We start from the raw sequence: 14,310 nt of genomic DNA on the forward strand, positions 1-14,310 counted from the left end.
ATACTTTCAGCTTGTTTGTGACAGTGTCTTGCTGTGTACAACATAAGGGTCTTGAAATCTTCCTTCTATCTCAGCCTCTCTATTAGTAGTATTGTTTATTTCATGTTTTTACACTCTACTATGGTTTTCAGAACAGCTTATATATTTCAAAAGTATTTATATACCCAAGGGAGACATAGACAATTAACTTGGGAGGTGGCTTATAGGAAAGAGAACAACAAAGAATGCTTTGCTTGACATTTGTAGCTCTTGTATCAAGTTCAAAGAAGAGGACTTTATAAGTTACTCTTTCTCTGAGATGAATGCTGTTCCAAACTATCACAGCCAATGAACCAGATTCTTACCCACACCTAATGTCTGTGCCAACCTCCAAGCAGAACCATTGTTCATTAAAACAGTTGGTGAATGACTTTATGGATAGACTATCTTAATACACACACCATTTCTTAAATGAATGTAACCTGTTCTCTGTGGCCTGAGAATAAAGTCACTCACTCAAGTCAAATAGTTTTGACCATAGCAGAAAGTCTGTATCCAAAAGTCGTGCCTACAATTCATTCCTTGGTGCAGCAGAACTGTCAACTCTCAGCTTAGCTACGATGGAGGTAAAATCCTTTGGTGATGTGAAGATCACTTAAGTACATCTTAATACAATGAAATCCAATGTCTAAAAATTGTTCTTATTTTGGTCTTGTAACACAGTAAGAGCCAAGATTTTAAACTCTACTAAATACAAAACGAACAAACAAACAAAAAGACTTTACATATTTATGTTCATTTAAGAAAATACTAGTAGTGATGCATTATTTTGAAATATACAGTTAATATGTTTGGAGTTAAATGTATGTATTTTCAGTATTGCTGTAGACAAGCATCTACATAATACTGTTAAATTGATTGTTGTTTTATACTAAACAACTTTTATAATACTCATTTTTATTGTTACAATATTTTATAAATTTTAAGGAATATGACAAAAAAAGATATTGTAGGTATTGAAGAGGGGGTCTCTGGGAGGAGTTGGGGTACAAAAGGAAAACAAGAATGTGATTTAATTCTATTACTTAAAATGTTTTTAAATGTTAACAAATTCAGATAAATTGAAATCATGTAACTTTTCTCATCATAATGCAATAAAAGTTAAAAAATAAAAAATAAAAAAATTAAAAAAAGAAACTACTCTATATAATAAAAAAAGAACAGGTTCAAAACAGAAGCAATTTAAAAATATTATCTACTATCAGTCTTTTGAATCATTCATGGGAAATGTACAATATATAGAGGGGGGTCAGCTGTATTTAAGAGGAAAATAAGAACAGGTTCAAAACAGAAGCAATTTAAAAATATTATCTACTATCAGTCTTTTGAATCATTCATGGGAAATGTACAATATATAGAGGGGGTCAGCTGTGTTTAAGAGGAAAATACAATAACAAAAATCTAAACTACGTGCTGCATGAACACAAGACAACAAGTGAGCCTTCCCACTCAGACTCTCTTCCCTAGTTCAGAAATATAAGAACAGCAAAGCAGGGAAATGTGTTAAATATGTCCCTTCACAACAAACAAAAACATCCTGGGACTGGCTAGATGGTTCACTGGTTGAGAGCACTTACTGTTCTCACAGAGGACCTAGGTTCCTAAGAGCACTTACTGTTCTTACCGAAGTCCGAGATTCCGTTCCCAGCATCTACATGACAGCTCCCAACTGTCTTTATCTCCAGATACAGGAGATTTCATGCTCTCTTTTGGCCCCCACAAGCACTCGAGCATACATGTGCATAGTTGTTTGTGCACCACACACGAATAAATAAAAATAAATCGTAAAAAAAAAAGAACTCATCCATTGTGAGGAATAAATTTAGTGCCAGATCTATAGAGTTTACACTGATTTAGTTTAGATTTAGAAATAATTGTTCCAAGAGTTTTCATTAACGTGGTCTCTATTATAGAAAGATGTGATACTTCTCTTCTTGTATATGAATAACATGATTTCTTAAATGTTTAGCAAGAAAAGAAGAAGAAGCCTTGAGATCTCAACCTCTGAAAAGACACAGTCTTCTAACCATGGTATGATATCCTAGCAACAGCTTCAACAGATGCAAATGAGATTTAGAAATAAATCCTGCTGTCCACTACCATTCTGAGCTACTAAACCAACCACCATCTCCTGTAAAAGCTTAACCTGGAAACACCAGGTATGACATACTGATGAAACAAGGGCTGATTACTTTAAAAGGAGTTGGCTTGTTAGAAAAAAAAGAAGAAGAAGAAGAAAATCAGATGAATTCCCAGCTTTCTTTCTAATGCACTCCCCAAAGGCGTCACTGATGTCTCCAGGTTCCGCGCCTTGTGATGCCATTCTTTCAGATCCCTCCCTTCAGTATGTCCACATTAGCAAACAGGTGTACAGGTTGGTCTTTCGTACACTGGCTAATATCTGTAGCTGTAGCTTTCTAGGAATCTATTATAGCAGAAGAACACAAGCTTTAAGCATTCTTTCTTAGGCGCGAGAATTGACAGAGTTCACATATATGCTACCTTTGAAGGTAACAGGTCTAAAATGACTGGCCGCAGTATCGTACAAAGTCCAGGATTGTACAAAGTTAATTTCAATTGCTTCTTTTGACATGTGACCCCTCCTCCTCACCACCATTTCCTCGCAGAGTGCATACTGTCACAGTTGTCCATATGCTACACTGATTCCCATTTCTTAGAATTTCTATGTGATGTTTGCTTCATCTTATTTCTGCTTACTATAAATTATATATATACATATATATATATATAAATTATATATAAATCATATCCTCTACAACCAGGCAGATCTGAGATGTTAAAAACGACAAACAAATCCTTATCTTTTTTAAGTAGTTGCCAGGTGCTCGGTACTTTCTAAGTCATATGTCACCATAACTCTTAGGAAGCTTCCTTCTATCACTTGCTTGGGCTAAGTAGAGAGGACCAGAGATTTGTCTGTACCATTGAGAACAGGATGAAAACTTAAGAAGTCTCACCCTTGACTCTGTAATTTAAACACTATCTTTAAAAAAAAAAATGTTTTCTTGGGTGTTGAGAAGCAAGTAAATTTGTGAGGTTGTCTATGTAAGAACTCCATAGCTAAGTAACCTTAGAAACAGTTACTATGTAAAGACTTGCAAAGTGCTTTAGAAAAGTGCAGGCATAGTGTGTGTGTGTGGGGGGGGGGGGAATCCTGCTTATTTTTTACCTGATCTATTGCCTCTCAAACTTTGAATCTTTAAACCCATTTTCATATACTTTTAAATAACACCTCTTAGAGCTAACACTGGTGTATAAAACTTTGGGAAGACGTTCTGAAATGGCCTCTCACCTGTGGCACTGAGAGATTTGGAGGTTCATGGCTGTCCCATAGGACAAATTCAAAAGAATCTTCAAAGATTTCTCCACCGAAGTGACGGTAGTAAATGATTCCATTGAACAGGTCTCTCTGAAGGAAGCCGGGGACAGGATAGCCTAAGGGGATCACAGAATACCATACAATTTTAGGTGTTGAGGCGCAGTGAAACTCTACTGAGCTCTCAATCTCTTCTCGGCCTAGTGTGTTGTATACAGCTAAGGATTTGCTTTAAATACTTTCAACAAAGCTTAGAGAAGTAACTAAAATTGCCCTAACTCAATGTGGAGATTAACCATGGAAAAATATTTTTAAGGAATAGCTTTTATTTCAAATATACTGTGGAACACTTTTTATTTGATCCACACTATCAAACTCTTGACACCAAAAATGTAAGCAAATATATTAATAAAATTATTTGAGTAACTATCCAGAATAAACCAAATACCTCCCTTCAGTCTTATTTATTCTATAGCTATCCTTGGCTGACTTAACTTTTAATAGCAAGATGGTTATCTTGAGACTTAGTTGAGTAGGGCGGTGGTGGCGCACGCCTTTAATCCCAGCACTTGGGAGGCATAGGCAGGTGGATTTCTGATTTGGAGGCCAGCCTGGTCTACAGAGTGAGTTCCAGGACAGCCAGGGCTACACAGAGAAACCCTGTCTTGAAAAACCCAAAAAAAAAAAAAAAAAAAAAAAGAGGCTTAACACTAGAACTTTGTAGGTGTATAACCTTAGGCAGTGTATTCTCAATGTAAGTCTTAAGCTTCTTTTGTATAAGAGGGGGAAATTTTTAAATGAATTTCATATATATATATATATATATATATATATATATATATATATTATATTATATATAATACTTTGCTTCCTAAATCTGATGTTTACCCTTACACAAATTTGACTACAATGCAAAGTTCTTTTAAAAAGATTCAATTTGGGGGGCTGGAGAGATGACTCAGCAGTTAAGAGCACTGATTGCTCTTCCAGGGGTCCTGAGCTCAATTCCCAGCAACCACATGGTGGCTCACAACCATCTGTAATGGGATCCAATGCCCTCCTCTGGTGTGTCTGAAGACAGGGACAGTGTACTCATATACATAAAATAAATAAATAAATCCTTTTAAAAGATAGGTTAAACTCTATTCAAACTGTCTTATTTGCCTATATCTCACCTGTCAGTCTTGGGCCTGGCTGCTTCATGATCTCCCCAGCCTGTGGGGACTTTGTGATATTAAAGAAGATATAGTCATCACTGGAGTCCATGTCTGAAGCTCTCAGCATGGACCCTTGGATCAAGATGGCCTTCCCTTCTTCTAGTTCAATCACAACATTGGTTATGAGGAATGGAGGGCTGTCATCTTTAGGCAAGATGTTGATAGGAAACTTGTGATGGCTGCTGTGTCGGCCATCGAATATCCTGAAGGCCACAAAGTCTTTGGTGGTGTCACTGTCATCATGATGATACCGAACAACTCCAGCCTGAAGGTCAGCCACGGTGAAGAGAAATCCTTTCCCTTCTGATGGAGAGAGCAGAGATGGTACTGAGTGGTCAAGGCAGGGAGTAGAGGCAGCCCCTGAGAAAGGAATCACTGCGTGGCAGTGGACTATGGGAAACAGTGGCAATACAGATGCCCCTAAACTCCCCACGGGGTTATGCACCATAAACCATCACAAGATGGAAATGTTCTAAGTCAAACACATATGGAATAATCCCTATGACACCCTCAAAATGTAAAACAAAATAAACAAGCAAAAACAAAAATGTAAGTGAAGGACAGTCTGTAGCCTGTGCAGTTTAGTGAGCACTTATTTATTTAGGGTGTTGTATTTAGTGTTGGATACTACCTGTGTGGTCTTGAGACAAGTATTTGACACTCTTGAAACTGGGAAAAGAATACGGTTATAGCTTATTTTAGGTATCAACTGAGAGATACCAGACAGTTATGGACTTAAGACAAAAATGCAGAGGCATGGTGGGCACTCTATATCATTTATCCATCTATCTATCTATCTATCTATCTATCTATCTATCTATCTATCTATCTATCTATCTATCATCATCATCATCATCATGTATCATCTATCTATCCTCTCTCTCTCTCTCTCTCTCTCTCTCTCTCTCTCTCTCTCTCTCTCTCTCTCTCTCTCTCTCTCACTGAGTCATCTTCTTCCCACCACCCAGACTGTGTGGGACTTTGGACTTTCACCTACCTTGTTTCCTAGGGCTTTGACCTTGGATTGGACCGAGAATTATTTAATCAGCTATCCTAATTCTCAGCCCTGATGAAGGACTGAATTACTTGATGGGCATTTCTGGGCATAAAGAGTAATTCTTTCCAGAAACAGATCATGAGGTTTCTCAGTCTCAGTATAGATACAAACACACATACACACACACAGGCACACTCACCACACACTCATGCACACATGCAATAAGCCATCCTTATATATTTGTATGCATGCTATTGTTTTTCTTTGGCAAATCCTGCCAAACATAAGTAGATACAAATGTGTATGTGTGCAGATATGCTGTGGCAACATGAAAGAATTGGAACATCAGTAAGCCTCTGATAAACATGGGTGAACTCTTAGGTCACTGTCACATTATGGCATCAAACATAGGGAAGCAATCTTTCCAACTAGCAGCATCAGCAGCAAATGGGACATTATTAGAAATGTAATCTCTTGGGCTCTGGCCTGAGCCTACTTAATAGGAAATTCTGTAGACAGGACTCCACAACCTATGCTTTACCAAGCCTCACCTCCCAGGGTGAGCACATGCTAAAGTTTGAAAGACATCTCTCTAGCTCCTTCCACTTTGGTTTTTGAGAGGAGTCTGTCACTGATATCTGGACCTCATGGATTTGGGTAAGCTGGTTGACTAGAAAGCCCTAGTGCTGGAATTAAAAGCACGCACCACCACACAGGCCTTTTGTACAGCTCTGAGGATTGAGCAATAAGCACATTACCAACTACATAATTCCTAGTCCCATGATTTGCTTTTGAAGCGTCCCTAGGTTCAATTTTGAATTGAACAGGTGAATCATTCACCTCTTACTGTAAGCCGTCCATGCTGTAGGCCACCAATGGTGACCAACTGCACAGCATCAATGTCATCATTGTCAACAATCTGAAACTGTTCCCAAGTGATGGCCCGAGACTGCCCCTCCAGGAGATTCAAACCTGCAAGAAACACAGAAACATGCCCTTTGAAGTTCTGTGCAACCAACATATCTGTTTAAGGTTAATTTTTTTTTTTTGCTCATAAACCTATCTGAAAGTTATATTATAAATGCTTTTCATGAAAATTGAACATCACTTGTGTTTTTAGTAAACTCTTCTCTAATTTCAGTCTGACAATTGATTCCTTAAAGATGCATCATTAACAACCATGATGCTGCCTGAAACTAAATACTGAAGGAAAGAGCAGAACTTAGGCTCACAGAGGTCCCTGGTTTGAATGAGTCCATGAGGAACTTGTCAAAGACTCTATATGGTTTAAGTGGACAAGAGTCAGTAGGAGTTTTGCACATGGCTTATGGAGCAATCACATCCCATAGGGTAGGGAATGCACAGTGCTTCAATACCCTTATAAAGAACAACTGTACCTGGCAATGTTTAAGGATGCTAAATGTAGAAGGCTTGGCACTTTGCAAAATTGAACATACATTAGTTTCAACTTTAATTAGAGATGGATTTATGCACTGAAGGAATGAAATAAATGCCAGAGGAAAATTGTAGAGTTTCATTCACACTGGTAATAGGAAAAACACAGACTCTGGATCATCATCAAGCATTCTTCTCTCTGGGTAGAACTGGGACTTGACAGACACCACACCCTATCCTGATCCACCTTAAACTCTCCTCAAATACAGTGGTCACGTCTGCTTCATAGAGACACCAGAACAACAGAGAACCCATATATCTTACTGAAAAGTTGTGACCAGCTCAGCAGTATCACCTGCTGCAGCTTGGACTATGAATCATCACCTAAAGGCTCACATCTTACAGCCCAGTCTCCAGGGTAGCAGTACTGAGAGAGGTGATGGGGCTTTTTAAGAGGCCTTGGGGCATATCTTTAAGTTACCATGAGCAAGCCCTTGAAGGGTACTGTGGAATGTAGCCTCTTCCTCTCCCTCTGTCTTATTGCTTCTTGCCCATGAAGTGAGTAGCTTTGCTTCTCCACAAGTTCCTGACAACATGTGCTATCTTATCACAGTCCCAGAGTGACAGGTCCACCTAACCATGGGCTGGAGGGTCTAGAACTGTGCTAACCTGGCTTGTGTATAAATCAGTTGTCTTAGGTATTTGTTATTACAGAGACCTCAGACTGCTCTTCCTTCTCAGGACAAGGTCAATATATGATCTACCTCAAGGTCTGTTTCCTGAGAAAATTGAGCTAAGACATCTATGGCTGTAAAACAACAACAACAAAAAAGAGAAAGAAATGAGAAGAGGGATGGGGAGAGGAAGAGAGAAAAGGGAAGCTAGAAAGGAAGGGGAGGGGGCAAAGGAGAGGGTGGAGATAAGAGAAAGGCAAGCATATGCAAATGAGGTCCATGGCTGCTGAGAGCCTCCTGGGTCCTTGAAGTGGTGCTGGGGCCATGTGTACACACAACACAGCACATGCAAGGCATCATGGATATACCATAGGAGATCATAGGAGCATCCAAGAAGACTAAAAGACAATCAACACATCAAAATGCTAACAGCAATTCTGTCTCTATAATATGTAGTGGAAAGATTGAAGAGTTATCCTACTTATTTTCAATAATAGCAGATACCAAACTCATAATATGTAAAAATTCATCTTAAAAGGAATTGTAACTTCTACAGCAGCCAGACCCAGACCTGCAGCTCCCTTGATGTATCCGAGCATCATGTATCACACATACAGATGACTGCATCTCCTCACTAGAACACAGTAACCTGCATAAAAGTAGCATGGCTACTCAACTTTGGTTGACCAGGTCCTTCATTTCTCTCATTATCTCTCCAACAGCCAGAATTATAAGCTGAAGCTGAGACTTGAAATCAGATATGAATGTATTCCTCCTAGCACAGCCTCGGCACTGCTTGGAAGTATGTTCTAAATGTCATTAATGTTATTAGTGAAAAGGAAAATCCATTTGCATTCCACATTTGCATCTCATCTAAATATATAAATCACATTACCAGTCTACTTGGAATTGAATGGCAAGGTAAAGCCCCTTTTAAAGAGTTGCTTAAGTTCTTACTTACTTATTTTGGTTTCCATGTAACCCAACAAAAATAGGACCGTGGGTCCCAGGCTGCACCTTATTCCCAACCCTCTGCAAAATCTGACTTGGAGGCCTTGCCTTTCTGTCTTACTCTCAGTCAATACCACAAGAGCCACTTTCCCTCTGCGTTCAGCTCAAAGGGGCCACGTTTATGGTCTCTCTGCCAAAGAAGAAATATGGCCTGAAGACCCAAGGATTCTGGACTTCAGTTTCTCACCAGCTCCTAGGAAAAAGAGCAGAGCTAACAGTCTGCTGCTCTTGGTCTGTCTGGGTTTTCATTGCCTTGTGGATGAAATGGAGTAAAAGGAGTCTTCTGACCCATCCACTTCCTTACATATCCCTTAGGACCACACCCATACCTATATTCCAGGACACCCGGGGTGCGTTTGTGTCTGCTGTTCTGATGGAGATGTGGACAGTGATGGGGGTGCTCCTCTCAAAGAAGAAGTCGTACACCTCCAACTCCATCTGGAAACAAACAGATTAGCATGAGCCACACACAGACACATATATACACATAAACATACAGACACACACTCACATACACATACACATATATGCACACATGCACACACACTGACTCATTAAAACCTCCATGTGAACAGGGTATTATTTTATTATAGGAAGTAACTTATCTTGTGAGGTCACTCATTTCACTCCTAGGTATTACTTTTGGTTGTTTTTAATTCCTTAATTGACCATGATTGTATATATTTAGGGTATAGTTTCACACAGACATGCATGCCTACACAATGAACCCTAATCAGAGCAAGGGAACTGGCATATCTGTACTATCATCTCTTGGATGTATCATTTCCCCATGTTGGGAACATAAAATCTTATATATTAAAACATATACTTTAGTGTTATTTATTTACTATTCCATGTGTATATGTCTATAAGGACATGGTATATATAGAGAGAATATCTATACTTCAAAGCACAAGTCTGAGTGTGTACATGGTCAGGAGAGGATTTTTTTGTCCTCTTCTATCTGCCTAATTTTCTTGGGATAGAATTTCTTACTGAACCTGAAGCTAGGCTATCAGCCAGCAATCTCCTGTCTCCACCCTTTCCATGCCCCCCAGGACTATAGCCCTGGTGTGGACTTCTGATTTCTCTGGACAACAGAGCTACAGCCACATCCAGTCCATCTAGATTTCACCATGGCAGCCATGAGTTGGAACTGAAGCCACTGCTCAGAAAGATAAAACACCCTCTCTTAATATGCCACACCACTGTCTCTTCAGGAAGCCCTGAACTGTATTACATTGTGACTTGCAGACATCAAGTTTCCTCTGAGAAATTGAGTATCTACTTTCAAATCCTTTTTTGAAATCCACCAGGGCTGGACGCTTCCTCTCCCTTCCTTCTTACCTTGTAATGTCTCCTCTCAGGGTGGCTGCTGTTTGGTGGCTGGTAGGCAACTTGCATGTCTCTGAGATCCTTCCAGGTAAATGAAGAGATGGGTCTGGTGTGATCCAGCAGGTGGGTCACATAGCCCTGGAGTGGGGCTTTAGTGATGTTAAACACCAACAAGGGTTTCGGAGTCTCATCCTCCTCACAGTCCAGAACGGAGGTGGTCAGAGGGGTCAGTATGAACTGGTCCACCTCCAGAACAAACATGGCCATGAACGCAGCCCTTGGGGCCTGGTTAGGAATGCCAACTCTGATATAGACAGGCAGCCACACACTCTCTGACTTTTGAAGGAGAGAAAAAAATAAAAGAGAGAGAGAGAGAATGTCGTGAATGAAGTTGTGATGTGCATGGTTAATGTCTTGGCATGTACCAAAGCTGCAGACCAGAGGATGCTCTAGCTGTGACCACCAGCCACATGTTAGAATCACCTGCTGACTATCAGGAACCACCTCCAGGTGTTCACTTAATTATTCCAAGGAGGGAACTGGCAAACTGCCATTTTAGGGCTCCCAGTGAGTCCATTGTGCACAAAAGGTTTGGAACGGAAGCATCGACTTTGATATCAGAAAGAACTATTGTATCTTTAAATTTTATGTATTTATTTTGGTGTGTGTCTGAATATATGCGTCACTTTCACACAAGAGTGGACAGAGGTCAGAAAAGGGCATTGGATCCCCTGGAACTGGAGGTATAACTAACTGGTTTTGAGCCACAGTGTGAGCACTGGTTCTCTACAAGAAGAGAGTGTTAGAATGTTCATAACTGCTGGCTGTCGTTCCAGCCCCGTGAATGCCTCTTCAGTAGCTCTTATTTGTATGATGTTAGGCAAGTTTTTTTTGTTTTTTTTGGATTTTCGAGACAGGGTTTCTCTCTGTAGCCCCGGCTGTCCTGGTACTCACTCTGTAGACCAGGATGGGCTCGAACTCGGAAATCCGCCTGCCTCTGCCTCCCAAGTGCTAGGATTAAAGGCGTGCGCCACCACCAGACAAGTTTTATAATTCCTAAATTCCATGTTTCTGTCACCTAAAAATGAAGACTCCAGACTCCTATGTATTAAATGAAATCAGGAAAGTAAAGCGCCAGGCAGTGTCTGGCACAGATACCACTAAACTCCTCGGGCCATGTGGTTTCAAAGAGGGCAGGGAAATGCTGGGGAAGAAGGCTCTTCACCCTGTGAACTTGGGCAACTGAAGGAGGATTATCCACTTGGCTAAGAGAACAAGGGAACAGCAAGTGAGGAGGCTGAAAGTGTGAGATCTTCTACATTCATAGAAGGACACCATGGCGTGTGAGGTCTCAGTGAGGGTATGGGAAGAAGAAGCTGAGAGCACTGATCTTTGCTGTCATGGGACTGATGTGGCCCACTGTTGAGAGAAGCAGACTCAGGGATCCAAGACACATTTGTCCCACACACCTGAACTCTGAATATTGAGCCTGGTGTTAGAAAGGATATGTTCAGACAAGCCCCTCATTTTATCTAGGCGAAAGACTGACAGAGGATATCCTGAATCAGTCTTGACTAAAGTTTAGAAAGAAAGAAAGAGAGAGAGAGAGAGAGAGAGAGAGAGAGAAAAGGAAGAAAGAAATAGGATTTTAAAAGTAAGAAACATGATATTATATTCAAAATGTATATGAATCAGTTGGTTCCAGACTCTGGAATACTCTCATTTACTAGGGATATAAATATATTGAGAGAGATAAGAGATGACTTATCTGGAGAGCAGGGTGCTATGATGACTCCACAGTCAAGCCCCCCAAACCCATGAAGGCTGAGGCTAGGGTAACACCATGCCCCTTGTCACAGGCACCAGGAGAGAATGTTCCTGGTAGAGCCTTACAGGTGGGGCATGCCCAGGGCTTCTTCAGGGACAGCCCTCAAGAAACCTAAATCATCCGAAGTAGAAAAATGGTGGCCAATCCTCATTTAATACTTGGTGAGTCCAGAATTTCCTCTTCCATGTTGGAATACCCTAAGATTTAGGAGTTAGCGACAGTGTTAGATTCAACTTGTCCTTCTGTATTATGGCAAGAGACGTATTAGTGTTCCCATGTCACATGGGGCAGAGGACTGCTGTGGGGTCATCCTGGATCCTAACCTAAGAGGACCATCCTTCATTAAACTGGAGAGATAAATCATATTCTACTGGCTGCAGAAATATTACAGATGGTGACTCGGTTAGGTAAGGGTGAACCCTCCCTTCTAAGCCAGAGGGACAGGCTCTGAGTTGGAGCTTTCCAGAGAAATCAGAAAATTGCCCCTGAGATAACAAAGCAGCTTAAAACATCTGCCGGGCTTGGAGAGCATGGGATCATATTCTATCAGTTCCTGAGAAAGTAAGACCGCTCTCCTCACTACACCATCCCTCTCAATGCCCCAGCCAAAGCACCAGCCAGAAGGTTCACACACTAGCCAGCAACATCTGAAGAAAGAACCATTCAAAAGGGAGTCAGAGGAGACAGCCTTCTTCTTCCTACAGTGACAAAGACGAGCAACATTCTGAGGTACCCCAGGGACTAAAGTATCTGCCCGTGATGTGTTACTGGAAAACAGCAATAAAGACCAATTGTGGTTTTTAAGGCCCAGGACTGAACATTGAAAGCAATTAAGTGTAGAACTAAATCTTAATAAAAGTATTGTTTAAAATGAAAAAAAAGATACAAACATATATAGTACTTACTTCCTCAAAAGATAAATAATGTAAGAAATGATAAGACACAATAGCTTTACCTTAGAAATGAAATTTACATTAGAAATGGTGTTGCTAGCTGGGCAGTAGTGGTGCACACCTTTAATCCTAGTACTCGGGAGGCAGAGGCAAGGGAATTTCTGAGTTCGAGGCCAGCCTGGTCTACAGAGTGAGTTCCAGGACAGCCAGGGCTACACAGAGAAACCAAGTCTAAAAAAAAAAAAGAAAAGAAAAGAAAAGAAAAGAAAAGAAATGGTGTTGATAGAGCCTGGGAACTGCCAGAAGAAAAGATTGATCAGATCAATCTTCACCTAGGAAGGACTCCAAAGAGCCCCCTGAAATTCTGGACTTTAAATAATATTAATATAGGTTAAAGAATATTAGTCTGCTTTCCTGGGGTGCTGGGGATCAGATCCACCATGTGTGTGCTAGAAAAACACTGGAATACTGAGTGATTATTTCCAACCTGTGGAGTACATTGTAAAATTAAATAAAACAAAGTAGAAGAGAGGACTTTCAGATAGGCAAAAATAAGTTCAGGAAATGTACTGTATTCTGTAAGGCATATATGTGGGGTGTGTGTGTGTGTGTGAGAGAGAGAGAGAGAGAGAGAGAGAAAGAGAGAGACAGACAGAGAGACAGAGACAGAGACAGAGAGAGACAGAGAGACAGTGAGACAGAGACAGAGACAGAGACAGAGAATCAAATCCCAGGCACTGCACACGCTAGGAAGACATTTCCTTTTTAACTGACATGAACACATGAATAAGGTGATGGGAAAAAAACCTACATGTATCCACTATTACCATAAAATAATTTATATTTCCTTAATCAAGAAAGAAAAATCCTAAAATTTTGAGAAAAAAATGTCTATTTATATGGACCTCACAGAAAAGTCTTGGGATTCATAGAAAGATTGAAAGTAAAAGTGAAACCCAAGTTTATGATGTGGAATGGGACCACAGTGCCCACATTCATTTCATGTCGATGGAACCAAGGCAAGAAACTTTGAAAAGGACAATGTGTACAGCTGAAATAGATAGACTACCCGAGACAAAAAATGACTACAAGCAACATTATATTTAGTATTGTTCTGGTCAAACCAGTGTGGAGGAGAGCAGAAGTAAAGAGAATAATTACGGAAAAAGAAAGGCCCAAATTATCATCATTAGTGAAGATATAATTACAGTCTTCGAAGCCCAGAGAATTGAAAATTTCTTAAAATAATTGAATTTAGGAAAGAAGCCAGATAAAAGAAAATTGCACCAAAAAGTTGCTTTCCTATTTATCATCAATAACCAATGAAAAGACACCATTATGTTCCTGGTAGTTCCACAAGAACTTCTAGGGAGTGTATTTAGTAAGTGCTCAACGAAACAAGAGCAAAAGTTTCCTTTCTGTACACATGTACATATGTATGATGACATTTGTCAGAGAGAAGCGAGGTGCTCATTCTGAATAATAAGACTCAGCATGGCAAAGTTCTGACAGGCTAGCTCCTGCTCCTGCTGCTCCTGCTCCTGTTCCTGCTCCTCCTGCTCCTGCTCCTGCTCCTGCTCCTGC

General features: G+C 40.3%; 1 protein-coding gene across 6 annotated transcripts in view; it reads right to left on the minus strand.

Annotated features, from left to right (window-relative positions):
* The window catches only part of Frem1 (FRAS1 related extracellular matrix 1), a 160,175-nt gene that overhangs the window by 99,932 nt on the left and 45,933 nt on the right, over nt 1-14,310 (minus strand). For all 6 annotated transcript variants that reach the window (XR_004120883.1, XM_031377755.1, XM_031377754.1 and 3 more), the window contains 5 exons: nt 10,018-10,341; nt 9,000-9,108; nt 6,431-6,562; nt 4,552-4,896; nt 3,353-3,495 (listed from right to left, as the gene is read on the minus strand). Coding sequence is in view for 5 of the 6 variants with exons in the window: in XM_031377755.1 (XP_031233615.1) it covers nt 3,353-3,495; nt 4,552-4,896; nt 6,431-6,562; nt 9,000-9,108; nt 10,018-10,341 (1,053 nt within the window). In the remaining variant the exon portion in view is untranslated. The remainder of the gene's footprint in view (nt 1-3,352; nt 3,496-4,551; nt 4,897-6,430; nt 6,563-8,999; nt 9,109-10,017; nt 10,342-14,310) is intronic.

Source organism: Mastomys coucha, unplaced genomic scaffold, assembly GCF_008632895.1.
Source record: "Mastomys coucha isolate ucsf_1 unplaced genomic scaffold, UCSF_Mcou_1 pScaffold18, whole genome shotgun sequence".
NCBI classification, from domain to species: domain Eukaryota; kingdom Metazoa; phylum Chordata; class Mammalia; order Rodentia; family Muridae; genus Mastomys; species Mastomys coucha.